The 24,676-nt window shown below is 44.4% G+C and overlaps 2 protein-coding genes across 2 annotated transcripts; both read left to right on the top strand.

The window, feature by feature from the left end:
- The first annotated feature begins 341 nt into the window (after window positions 1-341).
- On the top strand, window positions 342-13,340 carry lbr (lamin B receptor). The gene is made up of 14 exons (XM_070925470.1): window positions 342-376; window positions 4,257-4,431; window positions 4,765-4,980; window positions 6,040-6,138; window positions 7,332-7,518; window positions 7,842-8,038; window positions 8,616-8,670; window positions 8,998-9,192; window positions 9,298-9,401; window positions 9,925-10,050; window positions 10,289-10,457; window positions 10,657-10,737; window positions 12,031-12,153; window positions 13,180-13,340. The coding sequence occupies exons 2-14, from the start codon at window positions 4,261-4,263 to the stop codon at window positions 13,338-13,340; spliced, it is 1,884 nt and encodes a 627-aa protein (XP_070781571.1). The 5' UTR covers window positions 342-376; window positions 4,257-4,260.
- Window positions 13,341-16,020: 2,680 nt separating this feature from the next.
- Window positions 16,021-22,806, top strand: katna1 (katanin p60 (ATPase containing) subunit A 1). Its single transcript, XM_070925471.1, has 11 exons — window positions 16,021-16,139; window positions 17,823-17,988; window positions 18,084-18,223; window positions 18,919-19,114; window positions 19,279-19,394; window positions 20,064-20,169; window positions 20,251-20,409; window positions 20,690-20,816; window positions 20,965-21,099; window positions 21,751-21,877; window positions 22,158-22,806. The coding sequence occupies exons 2-11, from the start codon at window positions 17,827-17,829 to the stop codon at window positions 22,354-22,356; spliced, it is 1,467 nt and encodes a 488-aa protein (XP_070781572.1). The 5' UTR covers window positions 16,021-16,139; window positions 17,823-17,826; the 3' UTR covers window positions 22,357-22,806.
- Window positions 22,807-24,676: the final 1,870 nt, after the last annotated feature.

The raw sequence follows: 24,676 nt of genomic DNA, 5'->3' as shown, positions 1-24,676 counted from the left end.
GCATATATGCAGTGTTTATTATGTCTATATCTGTTTGTTTTTTTTTTAATTCTACCATTTTGTCTGACGGTAACTTGACACCAGTAAACAAAGTAGTCGTGACCCCCCTCAAAACCAATCCCAACTCAGTTAAAATCCACCGACAACCAATCAGGTGGCGGAACTGTTTGAAATGAACGTTGAGCTAGCCAATCAGAACCCTTCGCGCCTTCCTACTCACTGGTGGGTTTTGCCCAGAGAGGGAGGGAGAACGAGCTTTACGTCAAGCCTTAGCAAAGTCCGTTGTTAAAATATTAAGCTTAGTTTATTAATTACTCGTTTTGTTAAGGGATATCTTCTCACTTTCACTCATTGGAATTATTTGCGTGATATTACGGTAAGTGCATCCGTCCAACGCATATGTTTGTGATGAAAAATAGCAAATGGCTTTACGTTTGTCTTTGTTGGGAAATTGCGGCTTAGCTGAAGCTAACTCAAGCTGGCTGTATAACGGCGCTATAGGCTCCGACTAGTTGCTGGAATCTTAACTTGTTTCCACCGGTCCAAGTAAAAATGCCGGGGGAGCTGTCAGGTTATATGTACGTGCTGGCAGCCTTTCCCTTTGTGATAGCTCATAGTTTTATTAGAAATGCTGGGTACTTCTGGCAGGCAGCGCTAACTTTAACGTTACGTTTATGGACGTGCTATTCGCTGACATCCAGATTAACGAGACGCAACCGTACCATGGTCAAAAATTAGACCGTGCCTGCCTAACGTTAGTCAAAGACGACCTTTATTAGACCGTAACGCTAACATTAGCCCCGTCGGCTTTTCGATTTCCTGCGCACCGTTTGTTTTACAATCTTTTGCTGGCGTTCCGTCACTGAATTCACGTTTGTCGAACTTATTTATATGTGCTGACGGGTTGAGTCTTTGACGGACGCGTTTGGCTTCCTAGCCAACGGTATTTGAATGCATGACGTTTTCCCTCCCTTCCTTTCTGTCGCTTGAGACTGTTTTCACGGCTACCTTGGAAGCTAACGAAGCTAACGTCGGGCGCATTTCCTTAAAGTAACAGCTCCCAAACATTCCAAAGTGGGCCGTGGCGTAAAAGAACACAACTTAACGTGCTGTTATTCAAGAAGACGACCCAAGCTCGCATTCGTGCGCGTCAAGCAGTAAAATATCTGAAACGTTATGGACCTAAATAGTAAAGAGAGGCAGGTGACGTTAACGGGAACAATGAATTAAAGTGCTCCAAGTTATTCGCACTCGTGCCAAATCACATATCATAACACAATGACAATTTCGCTAAGATGTCACGGGTTGGAAGAGCAAGCACTCTCCATTGACTCTAACGTAGTTTGTAGTTGTTGCTCAGTGTTACTCGCTTGTGATACATTTGCAGTACACGGTATACTTTATATTTACATGGGACTGACAGTACAGGGTAAGGTAAACTACCGTTCGTGGATCTTGATCCTGCGACTTGACAGTTGATGGTGCATTGTGCAGGGTTCAGGGCATTGTGTGAGGGGGGGGGGGGGTCTCCCTGGCTGGCTGGCTTCTATTTATTTAAAACTCCACCCACGTTACAGCTCACATCCTCTCACCAGCCCAGCCTGAGATCTGATCTGATGGGGAAACTCTCATCAGTCACGGTTCAGCCCTGACCTCCACATCCCATATGGAACTTGGCAGGCAGGCGGGCCAGGAGAGCAGCAGCGCAGGGACTTGCTTTGGGTGTGTCATATCGAGATGTTGTAGACTTCTGTGTTTTGTTTTGTTTTTACAAGATTAGATCAGTTACCAGTGGATTAGGGATTGACTGCACATGTTTGACCCCCCCCCACCCCACCCCCTATTTGTGGTAATCCTGGCAAGCAAACTTCTCAATGGACTGTCGGAGCCTTCGCTGTAGTTATCAGTTGAGTTAATTTGTGTTTGTAAAGATTTGATGGGGTACAGCAGATTGGTTTAGTAGTCAATAATTAGCTCTGATTGTCTAGTTTAACATGAAGGGGTTCTTTGGATATATGAATGTATTAATTTCTCCTCAGATGGACAATTTAGGGTAAAATCCTAACCTCAAAGCAGTTTCTACATGCTACCTGCCATTTATTGAAGCATGGCGCCTTGTCAACCACTGGAATTTTAATTAGCAGGGCTGTTTGACTTGGTGGCTGTAATTATGGTATGTGGCTAAAACTGTCACCAGTAGAGAGCTGGGCGAAATTTGCTATGCCGAAACCGAAGCCTGAATGTGTTTGAAGTCCGTGTCTCCTTCCTTCCAATATCTTAATGTTCTTGCTAAGATGCTACTAATCAAACTTTTCTTGCTCACTGGCAAGGTAAGATGGAAAAGCGATTTGGAGTAGTAGATTTCTCTCTGTGTATAGTGTGACTTGATATGTTATTTGTTTATTTTTTGGCAATTATTCAGGTGTAGGCTTCTGCAGCATGGACCAAAAGCGTGCTTGTACACAGAACTCAACAGGTGTCTAGCAGCAAACTGACCAGCCGTTGTCACCATTTCATGGGCCCAGTTAGCTTGTGTGGTTGTCGTCATACTGGCAGCCCCAGCTGCAGTTTAGTTTGCTATCATTTGCACAGTGGCGGGTGTAAAATTCCTTGCCTGGTTGGCTGTGGTTGACTTGAATGGCTCAACTCTTTCAGACAGGCAGCTTTGGGTAAACCTAGCAGGGACAGACCTGTCAGCAGTTCTGCAGTAGTGTGGTGGTTTTCTAGACGCTGAGCCTCCCTGGTCACTCACTAACGTTCCATAGTGCTGACCTTGCCTGGCCTACCTCATTGTGTCCAGTGGCGCACACTACAGTAGGATTTTGCCATTCTAAAGTGTTAGCTGATGTAGATTGTCCGGCCTCTCCAAAGCAATTCCCCTCAAAATAATGTGGTACTTTTGTGGTAAATTGTCACTTTGCTAATGTTGAGTTTTCAGCAGGTACAGCTAAAGAATCTCTATCACGGACAACCAGCAGGGCAGTTGGTTGACAAAAATAATTTGAACCTGTGTTTTTCTTAGCGAAAATATGACCGCACCTTGCTGCACCGTACATTTTGCCAAGTTAGTTTCAAAAACCAGCAAACAAAATTCAACCAGAAACACAGATTCAGTTCACTTTATTTTTTCAGAGTAGTTCAGGGATTCCCTCAGGGGTTTCGATCTAGACTGTGGGGTAGACTAGTTTATTATGTTGTCCTGGGGTTTCCAGTTAATTCTTTTGAAGAGTACATGCCTGGGGGGAGAGGCCAGAGCCGCCCCGTTCATCTCTGGTCATGTTGTAGTACTCTGGGCTTGATTTTTCTCAACTGCTTCAGGATTGGTTTAGCTCAAGAGCATCTTACAGTTCAAAACAAGGTCTTGTGTACATGCTTGCTCTAATCCTTGACCCGGTGCCTTTTTTTTTTTGAATAACATCTGCTAAGTACAATCACATGCTACATTGTATAGTTGCTGTTTTGTGCATTGCTTTGCATGCTAAATCTGTCGTTCTGTAAGATTATTCTAGTCTGTGGTTATTTTTAATTAGGCGACTATTTTGTGTCATTAATTACAGCATGTTATTGTGATGACTGTTGTCAGTAATTCATATTGCATGACTCTCTGGAATGATATTACACGGTAACACCAAATTATTGGCCAGCCATAGTTAGAGTGCATGTAAATGCAGCGGACAGAGATTTTATATGTCACATATGCAACCGCCAAAGCAGTGTGAGTGACAATGAGCCCATTGAGATATTGAGATGCCACTATAGTTGTCATTCAAGCCGATTGTGGAAGTTTGAGCTCATGCTGTGCTTCAGTGGACTGTATGAAAACAGAGAGGGCAGGGTGCAGTGACAATGCCTGTCATTGTGTCAAGTTCTTCACTGTACCTACCAGTGGCAAATGAGGTTTGCACTGCATTGACAGTTTCCTTGTGAATATTTCCACATACTACTACTATTCTACATACTATAAAAAATCTAAAATTGAAACACCCAGCCCACACTGTTTGGATGAAAGTGGGGAGAAAACCTTTTTACAATGCTTTTTCCCAGTCCAATACACTGTAGTTTAGGAAGGTGCTTGAAATGCTTTTAAATCTTTTATCGCCTTTTCTCTGTTTACCTTCCCACCTGTACTTTTCTCTCGCATCTGCTGTCTGCTCATTCCCACGTCTTCGCCCTCTTCTATCTCGTGCCCTCCCTCTTTCACTTTCACTCTCTCCTCTTTATACGTTCTGCTGCTCTCACTCTTCACTTGTTCTCAGGTCAATGAAGATGCCTACTGTGAAGTATCAGCGAGGGGACATGGTGATGGGCCGCTGGCCCGGCAGCAGCCTGTATTATGAGGTGAAGGTGCTGGGCTTTGATGCCAAAAGTCAGCTTTACACCGTCATCTACAAGGATGGTACTGAGCTGGAGCTCAAGGAGCAAGACATCAAGGTAGCCCCGGGCTCTCAAACTGAACTTCACTCTGTCCTTTTCACAGTGTGTGAAACACACAGCCAAAGTGTACAATTGATACTGGCCCTCATGATAACTGTTGCAGATAAAAGTAGTTCTCATTCTGGACCTCATTTTGGTTGGCCAATTATTAGGTTTCTTTTCATCCCCCATATTAAAAATATGATTAAAAATAGTTTTCCAGTCATTGTCAAGGTCATATGGCAAGAATGTAGCCAATGTGCAGGAACACTGCTTTCACCTATAAAAACAAAGCGCCGTTGTTAATGATTTGCAATCTCCCCTTTTGTTTCAATTGCTGTTCCCCCTCAGAGTGCTTCCGGTTTCCAGACCCGCTCCCGCTCCCGCTCTCGTTCTCGATCCCCAGGCCGCCGCCGCAGCCGCTCCCGCTCCCCAGCAAGGACCACGCGGCGCTCGTCCTCCCGCACCGCGGCGGCCCTCGCGGCTGCAGCTTTGACCGAGAGCGCACCGTCCTCCCGCAGAGACGCGAACCCGAAGGATGTGCTAGAAGTCCGGCTCACTCCCCTGGTAGGTGCCACAGCTGCCTTCTCTTTCTCCTAGATATATTCAGAAAGAGTGTGTGTATATATGCAGGTCAGAAAAAGGCTGAGATACACTGATGCTGTTCACCTGTGTTGTCACTTTGTTTTTTTTGTTTTTTCAATGGCTGTCTCATGCTGTAGAGTAACACGGCCTAGTTGACAGCTTTAGCACACATCAAATTTTACACCAAATTAAAATCATGTAATCCCGTAAAGAAATGATTGGTTTTTAAAAGAAAAATGTGCAGTAGCAGCAAAGTCATTAATCAAAAGGTTGCAACGCCAAGCCTGCCACTCATTTCGTCTTTACTTCCTGGTGCAATATTTTGTTATTAATGCTACCAGGCAACAAAGGCAGCCTCTGTCCCAGAGAAGCTGTTGCATGTTTGCTTCCTGTGAGACCAACTCAGTTATACACTATATTGCATGGCTTTGTAGGCTGACAGGGTAAATTATCATTTAATCATGACTGTGTGCTCTATGAAGTTCTGTAATTTCCACTCACCACACACAGGTACAATTTGTGTAATAGTGGTGAAATCAATGTACCCCACATTAGAATGCTCTGTTGTACTGGTTTTGGTCATTCCTTATTCTTCAACTTGCCCTACTAGGCCATTGTCAGTAATCACAATGTGGCCTTGATATGAATTGCACTTTTAGTTTGTTGCGGTTAAGAGCTATACAAGATCATGTGCACTGTAACGCAGGAATACCCTGGATGCAGTGATCAGTGCAATAGGGCACAGACACAAACAGTCAGTTGTACCTGACATGATCATGCTTATCCTTGTGGCTTTTTTTAGTAATTAAACATTTTGTGTAAAAGAAAAGTAGGCAAGATCCAGTCCATCGCCAAATGTCCTAAATCAGCAGTACCTTGTTATTGTGGAGCTTGTGTCACTCTCTGTCGTTTTGGAATTTTGGACCACAACACTGTCACGTTCCCTCTGCTTATTCCTCACGTTGCTTTTTTTTTCTCTCTCTCTCCCCCTTTTTGTCTCTCTGCATCTCCCTCAATCTCCCTCCATTGTTTGATGGGCAGCAACCGACAAAGGCAGCCGAGAACAATAGCAACAATAAGTATGAAAAGAAAGAGGAGAAACAAAAAGAGGAGAATAACACTGCTAACAAAGTGAATGAGGTGAGTTTGATCTTGTAATTAAAAAAAAAAAAAAATGTTCATCTGTGTGTGTGTGTGTGGAAAACTTTGGAAAATATGCATTGCACAGCTATTTTCAGTACACACATGAACACACACCAAAGTCATCGGATACATTCTAGAGTTTGTGCTCTGAAGTTGAAATTAGTTTAGCCAGATAGACGGTATCACTAAAAAAAAACATCCGATGTTCCAGTCGCTACTCGCTTTCTAATAGTGAATGGGCTTTGAGGTAAGTTAGAGCTAATGGAATGTCATGATGTATGCACGTTGGGGGAGGGGGGGGGTGGGGTGGTCTGTTTTCCAGCTGAGAGAGGCTCCCCTCACAAGATCGTGCTTCATTTAGCCAGTCACATGGCGTGCCGCATGTGCCACGTCTTTACTCTCCCGCGTGCAGATAAAGTGTGGAATGGCAGACATCTGTGATTCTTAAAAGGAGTTAAGAATGAAAATCAATAGTACGCGTCATTTCAATTCCGTTTTCCTTTGTTTTGCCCATTTTGCTGGCTTTGTTGGGGCCAGCTACCCTCTAAAGTCATTGTTAGTCTGTCTGGTTATGTGACCTTATCATTAAAACCTGGATAGTAAGAAGCTTTCTGAAGGAAAAACCTGGAGCGCAGTCATAGCTTTGGGAAAGTTTTTAATCTTTTTTTTTTTTAGTTAACAGAGAAAGTAAAGCCTTAACAACAGGAGGTGACTGACCAAAAGTTTCAGTAACTCTAATAATTAAGTGGGAATCTTTGAAAATGTTACCGTTAGATTTCATTTGTAATCATCGTAAAAACGGATCTCATTCTGTAGAAAAGCTTTTCCCAGTTTTACCACTACTCTCACACTTTCTTTGCTTTATTTTGAGATAGATGGATAGATTGAAACACTTTATTTGTCTGGGGGGCGGGGGCAGTGTGCTCAGTGCAGTAATATATGTAGTGAGGACAAACCATAATGTAGAACTGTGAATCATGTTTTTTTTTTACCCCAGACCTTAATTTGTTGACGAGACCTTTTTATATCAGCTTAAGTTCCTGTAGACAAAACGCTACGTTGGAAACGGCCGATTCTTTGTTTCCTCGAGAGTCGAGAGTTTAGACGAGACCTTATGGCAACTTTTGAGTTTGATTTTGTATGTTTTGCAATAATCCAACATTCCTAAACAAGCCTAAATCTTTCTCCAGAAGTCCGAGGCGAAGGCAGAGGCAGAGCCTGAGAAGAACCAAGGCCGTTACAATCTGCGCCGCAGGAAGGACGAAGGAGACGCCAGACCAGTTGAGGCCCAACCAGAGCAGCAGGAGAAGGATGCCAAGCTGGCTGCCGCTCCTGCTGCCTCCCCCGCCACCCCACTTGACTTTGGAGGGAAGCTAGGTAGGTTACAGGTTGGATAGGAAATGCAGTTTCATGTCAATATGCAGCGACCAGCCTGATGAGGACTTTTAGTTTAGGGCAGACCGATTACATCCTTGTACACAATTTAATAAATGATATTTTTGATAGATGTATTCATTACAGGACACAGAATGTAGCATATAGTTTTAAAAGAACAGTATGCATTTTGTGCCATTCATATCCAGTCACTTAATGTAGCGGTGTGTGTTTTTTACATGGTTGGTGGTGGTGTTAAGCTATGACACGATCAGAACCTGATCAGACTGACGACATTAGCGTCCCCGGTATGTCTTTCCCCCCAGGAGCATACTTCTGGCTGCTCTTCCTGCCAGCCTGGGTTCTCTTCCTGGTGCTCCAAGTCAACGTGGACGACCCCAGCCTGGTCAACTTCCCTCCTCCCCTGCCCCCTCTTGAAGCCTTCTGGGACGCCCAGGCTCTTGGCTTTGTGGTCCTCTGGATCTTATTCCAGGCCCTGCTCTACATCCTGCCTGTTGGAAAGGTGAGGGGACCAGCTGAGAACCGTAGAAACAAAAATGCACACACAAGTTAATTAAGGGGAATTCATTCAGCGTAGTTACACACAAATGCACTGCGTCCCCCAGTAGCTTCTATGTACTAGCGTGTAACATCATCAGTACAGTGTTCTACCAAACCCAGGTTCAAACAGTGTGGTTAAAGTGGTAGCGGCCTGGCTTTCTGTATTCGCCGGTACAGGAAAGACTCGTGAACCGGCACATGACTTTTTTTTTCTCTCCTGTTTGTTAGCTCTGGCAGGAGGCAGAAATTGGATTAACAGTCAGGAGTCACGGTTAATGAGATGCTCCACAGGAAAATGGGAGCTCTGGGTCATCTCTGCCTCTTCATATCTTTGACTAACTGAGATTACTCTCTGCTCACCTGAATGATAAACCTTTAGAAACATATTCCATTTTTTTTTGTGTTTTGGTGTTTCAGTCCATGTTTCTTCTTCTTTTAATGTAGATCAAAATCTGATATGTGTATTTCATCTTCAGTGTCCTACCCCCCCACCCACCCGGTCAGCTGTTAATCCCAATGTCTTCTTTTTCTCTCTCTAGTGGAGCGAGGGCATGCCACTGAGGTCTGGGGAGAGGCTGCGGTACAGAACCAATGGTGAGGCTCCAACTGTCTGTAACTGCACTCTAGCTCTCTAGTTCAGTAAATGCCTTCATTTTCTTTGTTGCGTAAAGTTGGACCCATTCATACCGTGTTCTGACAGCTAATCTTGTGCTGACTCATCTGTTGCCTTTCACTGCAGGCGTAGAGCCTTCATTTTGTGTCATTAAGGGACAATGCTTTTGCTTCGACATTTATCTTCCATCTTCCTTTTCTTTTTTTTTTTTGTAGTTTTAATTGAATTTCAAGCTGTTCTGTTTTTTGTCTTCCACCACCATCTTTGTACCGTCCAGCTGCATCTAAAAGCTCTCTGTGTCCCTCCAGGTTTCTTCGCCATCGTGGTGAGTTCTGTAGCCGTAGCAGCAGCGGTGCACCAGGGTCTTGACCTCACCTACATCCACAGCCACTTCCTGCAGCTGGCCACGGCCTCCTTCCTCATCTCGGTCCTGCTCAGCGTCTACCTGTACGTCCGCTCTCTCTACGCCGCCCCAGAGCAGCTGGCGCTGGGGGGGAACTCTGGTAAGGGCAAAGATCTCTCGTTACCTACTCACTGATCAGATACATTGTGTTGTCTGCTTCAAATGGCAGCTTTTTGATTTCTTTTCTCCCCCTTTGTTCCTCCAGGCAACTTGGCTTATGACTTTTTCAAAGGGCATGAGCTCAATCCCCGCATCAAAGACTTTGATCTGAAATTCTTCTGCGAGATGCGCCCTGGTCTGATTGGCTGGGTGAGTTATCACGCGACGCCAAATTAAACCTTTCGTCTCAAAAATACATTTAGTGAGCACTCCGAGTAAGAACATGTGCATTATTGTTATTATGAGCAAAACAGGCTCTTTTTTTGTGTCTGTGTGTGTGTCTGTGTGTGTGTGTGTCTGTGTCTGTGTTTGTGTCTGTGTCTGTGTGTGTTTATAGCCAGATACATGTGTCATTGTGTCTAATTGTAGTTGATGGAAGTGCCACCTTATCTGTTTCAATGGGGCCTGTCATTTTCGACACACATTGCACTCTCTGGTGGCCATATGTGGAAGTGATCTCTAACCTCCTTGTGGCTATGGGGTTAATGCGGACCTAGATTTTATAGCATGTCCAGCTTTTGAACATGGGTCCCTGTGTTTTTTTAGATGCAGCTTCAGCGCTGCAATAATTAAGTTTCATTAAAACGGTGAATGAAAGCTAGCAGGCATCTTTCACTAACGGATACAGAGCATTCTGGACTGTAACTCGCATCACCTGTCTCTCCTTATTCAGTGTTTGATCAACTTTGCGATGGCGCTGGCTGAGATGAAGCTGCAGAATCTGGATGCTCCGTCTCACTCCATGATCCTCGTGAACCTCTTCCAGCTTCTCTACGTGGTGGACGGCCTCTGGAATGAGGTGCGCTCAGCAGAGCACAAGCACAAGAAATGTGCTGTCACATGGACATTTTCTCTCAAAAAACAAAAACAAAAACCCACATCACTCAAAGGGTATATGACAAAACACGTTGATAAATAAAGAAATTAAGTGCATACATGGTCAGGTAAACAACTTCTAAACCCACCTTACTTCACAAACAAAACCAGTTGTTCAGAACGAACAATTAATGACTGGACGTGTCTTTTTGTCTCCTCAGGAGGCCATCCTGACCACCATGGACCTGATGCATGATGGCTTTGGCTTCATGCTGGCTTTTGGTGATCTGGTGTGGGTTCCCTTCACTTACACCCTGCAGGCCTATTACCTGGTCAGCCACCCCAACCCCCTGAGTCTCCCTGCCCTCGCAGCCATCCTCACACTCAAACGTAAGTCACGGATCATCTTGACTGTAGGATTTGGATTTGGTCTGATTACATAACTGTATTTGTCACCTATAGCTGCTCAGTGGGAAATGTCAAGGGCATTTGATAAAAAAAAAAGAGATGTGGTTTTGGCGGCCATTTTATTTTTCCCAGTTTCTTAAGTTGGGGTTGATGTATTTTCTTGGCCTCTCTTGTCTTTCAGTCGTTGGCTTCTACATCTTCAGGAAATCCAACTCTGAGAAGAACGCCTTCAGGAGAAACCCATCAGACCCACAACTGTCTTGTAAGTTCTCCTACAGGCTTTAGGCTAATTATGTCGTAGTTATGTTTTTACTCCCCCCAACACACACACACACACACACACACTTCTCTATTGCCTCTGTTTTTGATCATTAATTAGCCTATTACAAACGTCTGGCTACTCTTTATTTTAATACATTTTTCTACACTGGAGATCCAGGCTGTTAAGCCTACTAACAGTTCTATACCAGGGGTAATCAACTAAAAGGTCCAGTTAGAGAAAATGTCCTCAAGCAAACTGTGATTTAGTGTGATATATATTGAAGTAGCCTAGTAGTTGTATCGAATGTCAAATCAAATAAAGAAAGTACCACTCAAAAACATTTTGACAATATTTATTGTCACTTAACATTGAACTCTACAGATATATAATACTGTAGATATGTATAATGTCCTTCTCTCATTAAGTAAAAGAAGGGCTGCATTTAAAAAATAAAATAGAGAAAATAAATAAAATGGCTTTTGAAAAATTGTGCATCTTAAAATAAAGTGCTTCATTTTAGAAAAACAAAATAAAGTGTAGCAGCAGCTTGAGTTTCCCTTTTTCTTTCTTAACTGTTTCACATCTTGACTTAACAGTCTCCACCAATTTCACAATAAATAATGTGTCTTCTCTCCCTCCCGCTCGCTCGTCTCTCCGTCTTCTCGCCGTGTTTCTCACTCGTCTTATCATCGGTCACTCGCCTCTCACCTCTCTCGTCCGTCTGTATTCAGAGTCGCAATGTTTATGGCCTGGAATGCACAGATTTGACTGGCTGAGTAGCATCACGTGGGCTGGCGTAACTCGTACACAATTGAGTTTCCTGATCCGCTAAACCAGCGCCGTAAAGACTAGAAAAGCTGTGCCGCTTAAAATAGAAGCACCCTGTCAAAATGTAAAATCCCTTAATAATTTATTTATTATACGTCCGGGTCCATATAGGACGGCGACTGGGTCCGGACAGCTACATTTTAATCTTGTCGGTTAACGAGGGTCGACTATCGATCAGAAATTTTTTTATAAATTAGCATCCCTAGCCTACATATATTATTATTATATATTTATTACATGCTGAAGGTGCACATACAGAATGTAGCGTTTTATCATTTTTGATAAACGGGACACATTGTCAACAAATTCCACTTAAACAAAAGGTCACTTTAAATACATTTGATGCCAAAACTTAAATATCAGATTGACCCCCCCCCCCCCCTTTTTCCCCCCTTCTATTTCTTTGTCCTTTTCTGTCTTTCTCACTGGTAACCTGTGTCTTTGTGTTCCTCATGTTCTCTCCAGATCTGGAGTCTATCCCCACAGCTACAGGGAAGAGTCTGCTGGTGTCAGGCTGGTGGGGCGTGGTCCGCCACCCTAACTACCTGGGAGACCTTCTCATGGCTCTGGCCTGGTCCCTACCCTGTGGTGAGTTGGCTTCACATTTGCACCGCAAGTAGTCAAACACCAGGGGTGCTAAGTTCATGATGAAAATGGTAGAGATTTATAAAAAGGAAAATGTCTGGAATGGACCAAACATGCAGCCAAGGGCAGTACGTGTTTTTTTTAGTCATGTTTCTGGGCATACTGAAATTTGAGAGGAGTCGCAAGGATCCTCACAACAGCCACACTTGCAGCTAAGAGCTAACATAGTAAGAACTTCTACAACAAAGTAAGTACAAATACATTAGGCTTGTTGGAGACTGAGCCAGGCCTGCGCAGAATGGATCACCGCATGCGGGTTACTTTCGTGTCCAGCTTGATCCAGACTTGCTCTGACGCCACGCACACGTGGGTAACGACCTCATGAGAATCGAGGCGGCCACGGGGCTGCTCTCCACCAACTGCAAGACCCAGGGGGGCGGGTCATGATGGGAATGGCCTAGCTGTCGCCTGGTCAAAGAGCTGATTGGCTCTTCTGCCATAGCTATCCGAACGTGGTCTCCAACCCACAGATGGATCTAACAGGATGTAAATATTTCTGTGACTTCCTGTACATTCTTTGAAGGCTGCTGGCGAGGCGCAGTTCATCTCGAACAAGCCTACTGTGTTCTAGAGTTTTGCAGCATGTCTGTACTTTATTTTCTTGTAGTTAGGTGGTTGTCAAGGTTCAGGTTGCGTTCAGCTACTGAAATAAGAGCAGAAAGAGGAAAACGCCTCGCTGCACTGACCTCTAGGGGTTGAAATGAGTCTCACACCCATCATCACAATTGGTGGCAACCTGTAGCCTAAGAACTGGTGACAGGAGGGTTTGTGTGAGTCAAGGAAAGTGTGTGAAACTCAAATCGGAGACTGTAGAAGAAGAACACAAGAGATGGGTCTGAAGTGACTAAAATACCAAAGAACATGCACTTCTGCAGCAGTAAAAGGATAAACATTGTGCTGAACAGATCAGAGCGCACGACATTGTTTTGCCTTAACTGATCAATTCAAATTTACCGTCCACATCCACAGGCTTCAGCCACCTCCTGCCATGGTACTACATGATCTACTTCATCATCCTGCTCGTGCACCGGGACTCCCGCGACATGAGCGAGTGCAGGAGGAAGTACGGCTCGGCGTGGGACGAGTACTGCCGAACTGTTCGCTACCGGATCATCCCCAGCGTCTACTGAGGAGCCCGACGCTGGACACTCCCAAGCTGAGGCCTTTTTTTTTTTTTTTTTTTGACCCGACATTGTGGCTGTGAAAGCTCCAAAAATCCAAATTTGAATGGATTGACTGACTTTTTTTTTTTTTTTTTTCAATTTAGATTTTTTTTTTTTTTCTTTAAATCTTGATTCTGGACTGAAGGCGATACAGTGCTTTGAATTGTTTGATGCAAGAAAAAAAAAGACACTCATTGGAATTATGGACTGTTTGAAGAATTGCCTTTTTTTAATAGAAAATACTCAAAAATATATACTTTTAAAAGTTTACAAAATGGGGGGGGGGGGGGGGGGGGGTTGGGGTGGGTGGGTGGACGCCTCTTCTAGGAATGTCTTGTTAGGATGTATATTTTTGTATATACACATTTGTTTTTATACTTCAAACATAACTCACGGCTTGCATATTTTATTTTTTTTCCGGTAAGATTTTGCTTCCATAATCAAAATATCACAATATCAGCTTGGCTATTATGAATATGTTTTGTAAGTACGCCTTCCTCCTATAATTCTACTGCTTGTGTATATTGTGAAGGATTGGGATTTTTTTTTTTTTTTTTTAAATGACCTGTACAGTGCAAACTAGGACTCATGTTCTTTCTCAGGACCCAGGATGTTGTCAGAAAGTCGGATTAGAAAAGTTTTGTCTCGCTAACTTTGTTGTGTATTGTTTTATATAGATATCTAGTTTTGACTTGAGAGTGTAAAAAAAAAAAAAAGATTTTGGAGGTTTCAAAGAAAAATGCACTAATGCGTTGAGGCATTTTTTAAAAATTATTTTTCTTGTTACCATTTCCAAAGTGTATTCGATTAGGCTTTTGCTACCTCAGGTTCACTCGCTGTCCAGTCCTTCCTCCTTTCTGTGCCCTGTGGGAGGCAGTGGGTGTAATTATGAGTGTGACATCACCGCTTACGAAAAGAGGAAAAAAAAAAAAAAATGAGTTAGACTTGTCATCATTTCTACAATGATGTTAGTGTCTGTTATGAACCAGTGGCAGCCATCCACGTCATCCACCCGCCGCCGCGCCTTTTTAGGGATGGAAGCCCCCAACTGTTTGCGTTTCCTGCGTTTTCGATGGCGCTGATGACGCCATCCGTTTTTATTTTTATTTTTTTTTATTTTTTTCGTCCTGCTACACACTCTTATTGTGAGCTGGTCTGCCACGTGAATTTGGTTTTAACCTATTTAAGCTTTAACTTGCCAGGTCATATGGCAATGACAATTTTAATGAAGTTTATACTGTGACGATGTGCAGAGCTGTTGACTGTGTTAGCACTTATAACCTGTGCATTTGCAAATCCAAAAAAAGTATTTTTATGCATGTGCAGCTGTAGATGAGCACATAGGTAGCAATATATTAACTAGACTAGGTAGCATTTTTTTTTTAAGCTGTGCTGACTGAATACCATGTAAATATTTTTGTTTTTAATCATGTTATTTTGAGTAAAAGAAGTGACTTGTGATAATAGTAATGTTTCTCGATAGATATTTAATATTGCTTTTTATTTGGATTTGTTTCTTTTTAATTTAACTACCTAATTTCCACCACTGTAGTTATGTTTACACCTAGATCTGCCACGTTTCTTGACAATATTTCCGAATGTGTTTTTAAAAGAAATGTAAAATGGTGCGCCACACTCTTAACCTGATCCGAGACAAAAACATGCTTGAAACTTGAGATGGCGCCATCCTGTATGCTCCGAGACACAATATTATTTTCTTAATATTATGTTCTTCTCACCTTGGTTTGGTCTGTGAGTGGACAGCAATAAGTCGGATGTACTTGGATATATGAACCCTATATATCAAACCTGTGACAGTGGCTGGGAGGGAAAAAAAAAAGAAGCTTATCTGTACAAATGTTGCGGCATAAAATAAAGACTTACAGTATTTCCTTTTTCCGCTTTCTGTGGACTTCTTGTTTATTTGTGGGCCTGTTGACCGAGGGGCTGTTGAATGACATATTCACTATGGTTTAAAGGGGCTATATAATACAATTCCATGTTCACCTCAGATAAATAAAGCCACTGAATGATCCCATCTCATAATGTGCTATACACAGTTAATACTGTAGGTGGTCCACAAACTGTGTGACTTCTTGTCACGTTCTCACTTTAGTAAACTGATAAAAGCTGTTAACAATTAACACTAAAATGGTGCCAAATGTAAATGGGCTTCATGAACAATGTGGGCAAGGCCTCAAGTGTCTATTATTTCACGTCATGTTGCACCTTTAAAGCGCGTGTAAACATTTACTGCAATGATGTACAGTGTGCGATTCTGGTGTTTATTTTGAAGGTCATGAGCGGAAGTCAAAACTTTCACTCCGCTGGCCTCAAAGAGATCCCTTTCTGAAGTGATATCAGTTAGAGCTGCGGCGATTAATCGATTGGAATGAGTTGCCGACGATTTTGGTAATCGATAACTCGTTTCAGTCATTTTTTTTTTCGAGCAAAAATGTCAAAAGTTTGCCGGTTCCGGCTTCTTAAATGTGAGGATTTGCTGCTTTACCTTTGTCGTTTATGACGGCAAAAGAAGAGTCTCTGGGGTTTATTTTGAAGGTCATGAGCGGAAGTCAAAACGTTCACTCCACTCGGTTCGAGGGGTTTGGGGACGGAACGTGCGCTGCCGCTGACTTGACTTCCGCGATATCGACCGGACCGCAGACGTCCATAGGGCGGTCCCGCCCGTGAAGTGGCCCCCACTCTGAACAGCGGAACTCCGTCACAACAGCCGCTGCGAGGACTGTGAGCGTGTCCACCTGAAAAGTTGAGTATGAACCCAACGCAAAACCCATTTCTGTGTGTTAGTTCGGAGCCGCCACGTACATGCTGTCGTGCCTGGCGTCTGCGCGAGAGACGGGCAACCGTTGACCAACCGCCCGCGAGCTTGAAAATTCAAAGTGAAGGATGTTTTGCCGGTGGAGTCGACACACACACACACACACACACACACACACACCGCGTAACGTAAATCGCGCCGAATAGTTCTGAGTTATTTTGCCTGACAGCCATTGTGTTTTCCTCCGACACAAACGGAGAAGCTGGCCGTCACGTATCTGGAACGCTAGCATCTTGTACGTGTAGACGTTTTGTGTCTCATTTAGCCAAAAACAACAACAAAAAACAGTTGGGCGAGGCTGCAGCTAAACCGTGGAAGAAGTTCAACCGAGGGGCGTTAGTTTGGGGGGGGGCGGGGGGGGGGGGTTAAAGCTGTATATAAGTTATATGTTGAAACAATGTCCATAACACTGGGCAGTGTTTGCGTGTCTGTCTCTGACTGAGAGCAACCGGAGGGCAGTCGGAGTTCTTTACAAATAAAGATGGCCACAATCAGTTTTTCCTTTTACTTTGTTGGGGGGTTAAAATGTGAAACAAGACGTCCACACGCGTTTCAAAGCTTCTGGTTTTTAGATAAGACTGGGCCATTGCTGCCACTTTTTTTTGTTGTTGTTGACAATCAGGGATGCACCCACCTGACTTTTTCCTCTCCCAATGTGATACCTAAACTCAAGGTATTTGCTGACGCCAGGTATGTAGTGATTAAATAAAGGCAAATAATGTGCATCAAGGATTCCTGTGGCGTTCAAATGTGAGTCGGTGGCCTCCTGAGTTTTGAATTGGCAGTGATGAAAACACTTTGTCATCTGCCTTTTTATAAGGCCTGTACCGCACCAGTATTGATCCAGCTTATTGAAATGATGAGACAAAACGTAATGTGTCAAAAAGATTTAGTTGTGGAGGGACTGAGAATCATATTTAAAGGGTATGTTTGGTTTGTTTTTTTTTGTTTTTTCCAAGTCTGTCTTGAAACAACACTGGTATTCCTGTTTTATTGGTCGTCCACGCTGGCCTCAAAGAGATCCCTTTCTGAAGTGATGTCAGTTAGAGCTGCGACGATTCATCGATTGCACTGGGGAACACAATTTTTGTTGAGTTAGGTCTGACAGCTGTTTTTAACTACTTTTTGGGTGCGGAATCCAAAACTGATCTCAGTTTTTCTCTATCACGTCAAGTTTTTGAACTATAGGATCCCCGTTTTCTTAAAAAATATGAAAAAATACTGGACTTAACAGATATGTGTGTGATAGTACTGACCTATTGGGAGCTGCACACACCTCTCACCGCACTGTCTCAGTTGTGACTGCACAAACAAGTTGCCACGTAGCTGTAGATGAGTCCAATCGTAATCAGCTGGCAAGTCTTACTACAGCTCATCAGTGGAATTTTGCTTATCTGGAGGGTAAGCTGTGGAGAAAAAACTTGACGTGCTAGAAAAAAACTGACTGCAATTTTGGAATCAGCATGCCAATTTTAGTTTTAATCAGCATAGAAATCTAACTCAACAGAATTTTTTTTTCAAATTGTTCCCCAGTGTAATCTTTCATGCCAACATTTGGCGAGGTAGCTACGATAAACCGCGCGCTCTAACTTTGTGCTGCGTTTCCACAGCGCCATGAGTCTGCGGGAGATCAGCGAGAACGTGAAGCTGGCCCGCGAATACGCCCTGCTGGGAAACTACAGCTCGGCCAGCGTTCTCTATCATGGACTGCTGGAACAAATCAAGAAGTACGTGTACACCGTGCGGGACAGCAGTTTTCAGCAGAGGTGGCAGCAGGCAAGTATGGCATTCAAAACGGACCATATCGGGGGGTGGGGGGTGGAAGAGAGTCCTGGCTTCTCTGTTGTTTTTACCCGCGTTTGTTTTCTCAGTTGTGGCAAGAAATCAGCGAGGAGAATCGCCAAGTTCAGGACATCATGTCGACTCTGGAGAACTTTCAGCTGGACGCGACGCCTGCGAAACCCAGCAACCATGACGACTGTGAAGTGAGACCTGTGCACGTGGAGCAGAGGTATTGCACTTCCACGCAATCCACTGCTTTAAGAAGGTTTTCTTTCTTCGCTGTTGCACCAGCTTCGGTACTGTTGGATCATTGTAGACCTAGTTCACCGTTCCACCTCTGCAGTGCACAGATTTGCGATCGGGTGGGGGGGGGGGGGTTGTGTAAACCGTTTGTCTGTGAACAGTAGCCCTCATGTGGTCATGCGAGTGGGATTAGTGAACTTGAGTCCCTGATGTGAGATTGTTTGTTTGGTTCCTGCCTCTGGAAAGGTCCCCGTAAACCTCACGCTGCCTCTCGGTCTGTTCCTTTTGGTTTTTCCTTCACTTATAAGTCTTGTATTAGTCTTAACCAATCAGGCGTAATCAGGGGGTTCTGTGTCTAGATTCCTCTCATTCACTCTCCAATCCAGACTGGTGGGACCGTCTGTAGAATGCCCTTGTTTTGCTGATGGATTGGTTGTTTGATTCGGACCTGGTCCAGGCCTTGTGTCAGTCCCGCATTAATACACTTGATGAACATTTTCACATGTGATGTTGTGTCTCATACAATATCTGTGGCCACCAGGGAGTTTTAAAAGAATTTATGGATGATTTCTTTGACCGACGCAGGATGCGTGTTATTCATTTAGCTTTTTAAACATGCCACATGCAGATTTGTGACCGCTTTGACACTAATAGCTCCGTTGCCCTCTTCTCTTTTCGAAGGCATTCTCCCTGCCCCGTCAGGCGGCCCGCGAACCCCTACAAAGACAGCAAACCTCCCAACAACCGCCTGAGCGTGGCTGTGAGGGCCCAGCAGAGGCACTCGCCCCGCGGGGCCAACGGGGACAGAGGCAAACCCTCCAAGGGCAAAGAAAAGAAGGAGGCAAAGGAGGCCGCCGGCAAAGCAAAGGACGATAAGGTGAGCAGCATATTTGCATTGTTGATTAAACAGTATCCACGTGCCGCTGCTTGTTTACCCACGGCCACACCGAGCCTGTCATTCCAGTCTTTCCGTCTGGGAGACACCAGACCACATGGAGGGAAGAGGGAAGAGTAATACTGTTTGTACTGCCTGCCTTCCAGAACAAAGCAGATGTCCAGGAGAAGGAGGTGAAAAAGTTTGACGGGACAGGATATGACAAAGACCTCGTGGAAGCCCTGGAGAGAGATATTATATCTCAGAATCCAAACGTTAAATGGTACGCGTTTACCAGTTTTTCTTCATCACAGCCGGGCAACTCTTGCAAGAATGCTGGGTGCCATTTTGGACGATGCACTGTATCGCTGTCTTGGCAGTTTGAGTCAGACCTGGTCCAGGTTTCTTTAAACACATACTAAATACAAAAAGGGGGCGGGTGCTCACAGACACACTCATTTTTTTAAAAGAAGCCCTCCAATGAGATATTGTTAGTGACATGCAATGGTCAAAATGAGTTATTTCAACCAAAATTATAATTCAGTAATACTGCCTGCTGTAGCTTTATCCCTTTTAAGCTCATTATATTATATCATTTTAATTGTGTCACCTTTTTAAAAGCTCTGAATAGGGACCTCCAAAAACAGTAGCTGCTCCTGTCAGTCTGCGGAGCTGTTGCCAGCTACAGCACTTCAGAGATGTCTTACCACGTCATTGCCTTGGCTTGACAACTGTAAACACAATGCCTCTTTTAAATTGCCATGATTCAACTCGAAACAGTCTAATTCTAATTGAATATCTTATTAATGAGCGGCTCTATTTTTCACCACATTTAAGTGTAAGCTAAATTGGCCACAAATAGAGTTTGATTTTATAGAAAAGCATCGCAATTTTAAATTTGGAATTCGGTCAAACAAATGCAATTAAATGTTGTCTTCAAACGTTTCTCCAGGGACGACATTGCAGACTTGGAGGACGCGAAAAAACTCCTGAAAGAAGCGGTCGTGTTGCCGATGTGGATGCCGGCGTTTTTCAAAGGCATACGAAGACCCTGGAAGGTGCCGATTCAGAGAGATTCCATGTGTTTCGTAGTGTGTATCGCTGATGTCGCCGCACAGAAACCTTTGCTTTGACTTTAGGGAGTGCTCATGGTCGGACCTCCAGGCACGGGGAAAACACTCCTGGCCAAAGCAGTTGCCACCGAGTGCAGGACCACGTTCTTCAACGTCTCCTCCTCCACTCTCACCTCCAAGTACAGAGGGGAGTCTGAGAAGCTAGTCCGCCTTCTCTTTGAAATGGTAAGACTCTTCTAGGATTCTCAAATGCTTTGGGCACACTTGTTATTCAGGTTATCGCTGAGGCTCCTGTGCAAGTTCAGCAAAGTCTGGAAAAGCACCTGACAAACAGTATTTGTATTACCGAGTATCGCACTTTTTGCCGCGTCAGATTCATTCAGATTCCGTGTTACTTCTGTAAATATTTGGCAGTGTTCCTTGATGAACTTACTGCACCGTAGAATAACAAACCTGTTGAGGTTTCTCTTGGACTCAGCCGCTTGCGTGTGTTCCCACGGCACAGGCACGTTTTTACGCTCCCACCACAATCTTCATCGACGAAATCGACTCCATGTGCAGCCGCAGAGGGACATCGGAGGAACACGAGGCCAGCCGGAGAGTCAAGGCAGAGCTCCTGGTGCAGATGGATGGTATAATTCTATGACACACTTTTTTTTTTTGTTTGTTTTTAGTCTAAAATGAGCTAACATTAGTTTATTTTCCAGCATTCTAGAGAAATATAAACCCAGATAGAATGCTTTTTCGGAGGCTTTTCCCAGTATCGTGGCTTGTGTGCAGGTGTCGGTGGAGCGTCGGAAAACGACGACCCGTCCAAGATGGTGATGGTGCTGGCCGCCACCAACTTCCCGTGGGACATCGACGAGGCCCTGAGGAGACGGCTGGAGAAGAGGATCTACATCCCTCTGCCTTCAAGTACGTGTGTAGTCGAGAAACATTTGATTGACTGTGACTGTGAGCTGAACCCCACAGCCCCAGACCCCCACATTCCCTGCATTCCGTACCCTGTCAACCTTCAAGTACAGTGCACACAGCCAGACCTGCGTGCAGCTTGATTATGGTTTTGTTTTGAGTCCCAGCAAACGGCCAGCAATCTTGTGCAGGAATGCTGCCTGGTTCGAGGTTCGTTGTGTGTCATTTCCTGGTCATTTAACTAAACACAGATTTAGCACAACAGAGTGCTGCAGGAATGATTTAGAAATGTTTGCACTTCCAGGTCCCCTCGTCTGGAAGTCGATGGGTTTTTGGTTCGATGCCTGGAATGAGGTCTGTTAGTTTTGCCACAGAGCTTATTTTCTGCAATAATCCAAAATCCCGCGGAACAATCCCACTGGCTTTCAGTCGAGGGAACCAGGGGCGACGCTAACTTCCGGGTTTGCCTACAAAAACACGTCACCCCTTCAACATAAATTAAAACGTATTAAAGCTAGCTTATGACAGTCAAGACAGGGCCACGTTCAGCTTGTAATGAGGCTCTGGTCCACGTCCCCAAACAAATTCACACTTCATGTTATTGCCACAAGCCACTACCCGGCTGGTGTCTCACCGTCGCATTCACGTTTGCAGCCAAAGGGCGAGTGGAGCTTCTCAGGATCAACCTGAAGGAGCTGGAGCTGGCCGGCGACGTGGACTTGGACAAGATCGCCGAGCAGATGGAGGGCTACTCGGGAGCCGACATTACCAACGTGTGCAGGTCAGCCGTCTCTTCAAACCAGTGTCGATCCTAACGGTAGCTCCTAATTTTAAACCGAGACAAAACAACAAATATATATGACACAGGCTATGACCTGTGTCATAAATCACAACAAGGTTTTGGTGTCCAGGTTTGTTGCATGTCATAACCCCCCCACCCCTTACATATCTCAATAACTGTCAAATTTAGGCCACTGTAGCCCTTTGGTTAATTGAAGTTGTGTGCCTTGTCCTTGGTGTATCAACTGCCGAAATGACACTGTCACTGTGCGGCGCCGCAGGGACGCCTCCCTGATGGCCATGAGGCGAAGGATCGAGGGCCTCACGCCAGAGGAGATCCGCAACATCTCCCGGGACGAGATGCACATGCCCACCACCATGGAGGACTTCGAGTCGGCTCTGAAGAAAGTGTCCAAATCCGTGTCGGCAGCCGACCTGGAGAAGTACGAAAAGTGGATCGAAGAGTTCGGGTCCTGCTGAGAAGACACCGGCACGCGAGCATTGACAATTGTGCGTTGGGTCGTGGCTGCATTTTTTTTAATTTTTTTTTCTGAATCATTCAGGTGGTATTGAAGATCCGAAGTAGGTTTTATTACTTTAGGTAAAGAAATGGCACCTCTTCCTATTGCACATTACGTCTTAATCTCAAAAAGGTGACGATCCGTTACACGATCCTGAAACCTTCAAAACACGCTCCAACGCGTGGGACAAAATCAACTGTCTGAGGACACGTAGACAGAGATGTTTCACTGCTACTTGTGTCACGATATTTGCTTTGGACTTCGTATGATACTAAGCTGCCAATCAAACGTAACTCCTGTTATTTTGAGTTTTTTTTAACGCACTTGATTTGGAACCGTGTGGTTTTTTCACATTATTTTTTTTTTTTTTTCTTTGGAGATAACCCTAACAAGATATTTCTATGAATAAAGTTAACGATTATGGATATTAACCTTGTCTTTACAGTGGAAGTTTATTTACTATACAGAGTGTTTATGACTATCTGGTTCAACGTGGGTCTCAGGCCTCAGAAGTCGTTAAAAACTTTACCGTGGAGCCTTTTAGTTACTTAACATCCTTCCTCTCCCCTCTGTGACTTTACTTCCTGTCAGCTCTCTTCTGTATCCTGTCCAGTAAAAAGCTCCAACTTCAAAATGCAAACCTTCCTGCAGATGAGCGCAAAAGCGCAGAACCTTTCTGAAAGTGAGTTGATATCCTTAAGAGGACTTGACGAGACACCAGATTAGCATGTGAAGATTGAATTGATTGACAGGCAGATGTACAGCAGCACCAGCAGAAGCCATAGCAGTAATAGTAATGGAAAATGACTAATAATAGCAATAACAGCGTTATTAAAAACAGAAATATGACTAAGAATAGTAGTTACAGCTGTTACAACTGAAATATGATTAATAACAGCGAAAACAACTTTAATAGTAACAGAATTATGACTTATAATAATAATGGTATTGATGAGAGTCAAGCAGGCCCATGGCAGCAGCAGCAGCCAGGCGCACCAGGACCATGATCCACAGGAACTTGCGAGACGACAAAGAAACTCCGGGGGAAGATATAAAGTTAGTAACATGCATTGGAGGGAGATGAATGTGTAAAGATGGAGAGGGAGAGGAGGAAAGCTCAGTGCATCATGGGAAGTCCCCCAGCAGTGTAGGCCTATAGCAGCATAACTAGGGGGGCTGGTCCAGGCAGGACCTGAGCCAGCCCTTAACTAAAAGCGTTATCAAAAAGCAAAGTTTTAAGCCTACTCTTAAAAGTAGAGAGAGTGTCTGCCTCCTGGACCCAAACTGGGACCTGGTCCCACAGGAGAGGAGCTTGATAGCTGAAGGCTCTGGCTCCTGTTCTGCTTTTGGAGACTCTAGGAACCACAAGCAACCCTGCATTCTGGGAGCGCAGTGCTCTAGTGGGGTAACAGGGTACTATGAGCTCTTTAAGATATGATGGTGCCTGACCAGTGAGAGCTTTGTAGGTCAGGAGAAATATTCTTGATATTTTACAGGGAGCCAGTGCAGAGAAGCTAATACAGGACAGATATACAGCTCCTAAATTCATGAGTATGCGTCACCTCTCTCCAGCCCCAACACTGGACTCAACCTCTGGGGGGGGGGGGGGGGATTTGGATAATGCTCCTTGAATCCATTCTGCCTGTGGAAACTTTATGTGAATTACTGTATGCCTGAGTGCTGTTGAGCACTGTGTGTGTGTGTGTGTGTGTGTGTGAGGCTTTCTGCTCGGGCCACCAGATATCTGAAAACAATGCAGCAAGTGTTCTCTCTCAGCCTTGCACGAGCACAATAACCAGGGACGAGACAAAAAGCCTGATGGTCATAAGGAAAGCATTTAATCAGCAGGATTTTCTACCCAAATACACAGTCCAGCTGTAGTTCATACAATGTATGCACACACTTGTCTCAAAACGGCGACACGCGGGTCTGCCACCATTTATGTTTGTTGGTTTCACACCTGAATTCATGCCTGACGCATCGTTTCGCCTCACCGGGGGGCTAATTTTACCGCCACCTTGTTGTGTTGAGCGAATCACATTTGAGGAATTCCAGGCTGATCCCAAGACAGGTTGAGCCTGTTTCGAGTCATCATGCAGCTTCCTGGTTTTAATGTATCGTTGGCTGGCCGGACAGCAAAACTGCATTCACTAGCTAGACTACACATGCGCCTTTTTGCTATCGCAGTACATCATGCATTCTGCAGATTAATTGAAATTGGGAACCCAGAGGGGAAAAAAGGGAAAAAACAAAAAAACACAACCTCAGCCGCTCTGAGG

The sequence above is a fragment of the Enoplosus armatus genome, chromosome 19, assembly GCF_043641665.1.
Source record: "Enoplosus armatus isolate fEnoArm2 chromosome 19, fEnoArm2.hap1, whole genome shotgun sequence".
Lineage (NCBI taxonomy): Eukaryota > Metazoa > Chordata > Actinopteri > Centrarchiformes > Enoplosidae > Enoplosus > Enoplosus armatus.
This window is presented reverse-complemented; position numbering and strand designations above follow the sequence as displayed.

Excerpts from the sequence above, each read along its gene's own strand:
- katna1 (XM_070925471.1), top strand. The coding sequence starts at position 17,827 with ATGAGTCTGCGGGAGATCAGCGAGAACGTGAAGCTGGCCCGCGAATAC. Across the intron at positions 20,170-20,250 it reads GCATACGAAGACCCTGGAAG|GGAGTGCTCATGGTCGGACC; the intron begins GTGCCGATTCAG and ends CTTTGACTTTAG. Across the intron at positions 20,817-20,964 it reads GCTCCTGGTGCAGATGGATG|GTGTCGGTGGAGCGTCGGAA; the intron begins GTATAATTCTAT and ends GCTTGTGTGCAG.
- lbr (XM_070925470.1), top strand. The coding sequence starts at position 4,261 with ATGAAGATGCCTACTGTGAAGTATCAGCGAGGGGACATGGTGATGGGC. Across the intron at positions 10,738-12,030 it reads ATCAGACCCACAACTGTCTT|ATCTGGAGTCTATCCCCACA; the intron begins GTAAGTTCTCCT and ends TGTTCTCTCCAG. Across the intron at positions 12,154-13,179 it reads GGCCTGGTCCCTACCCTGTG|GCTTCAGCCACCTCCTGCCA; the intron begins GTGAGTTGGCTT and ends CCACATCCACAG.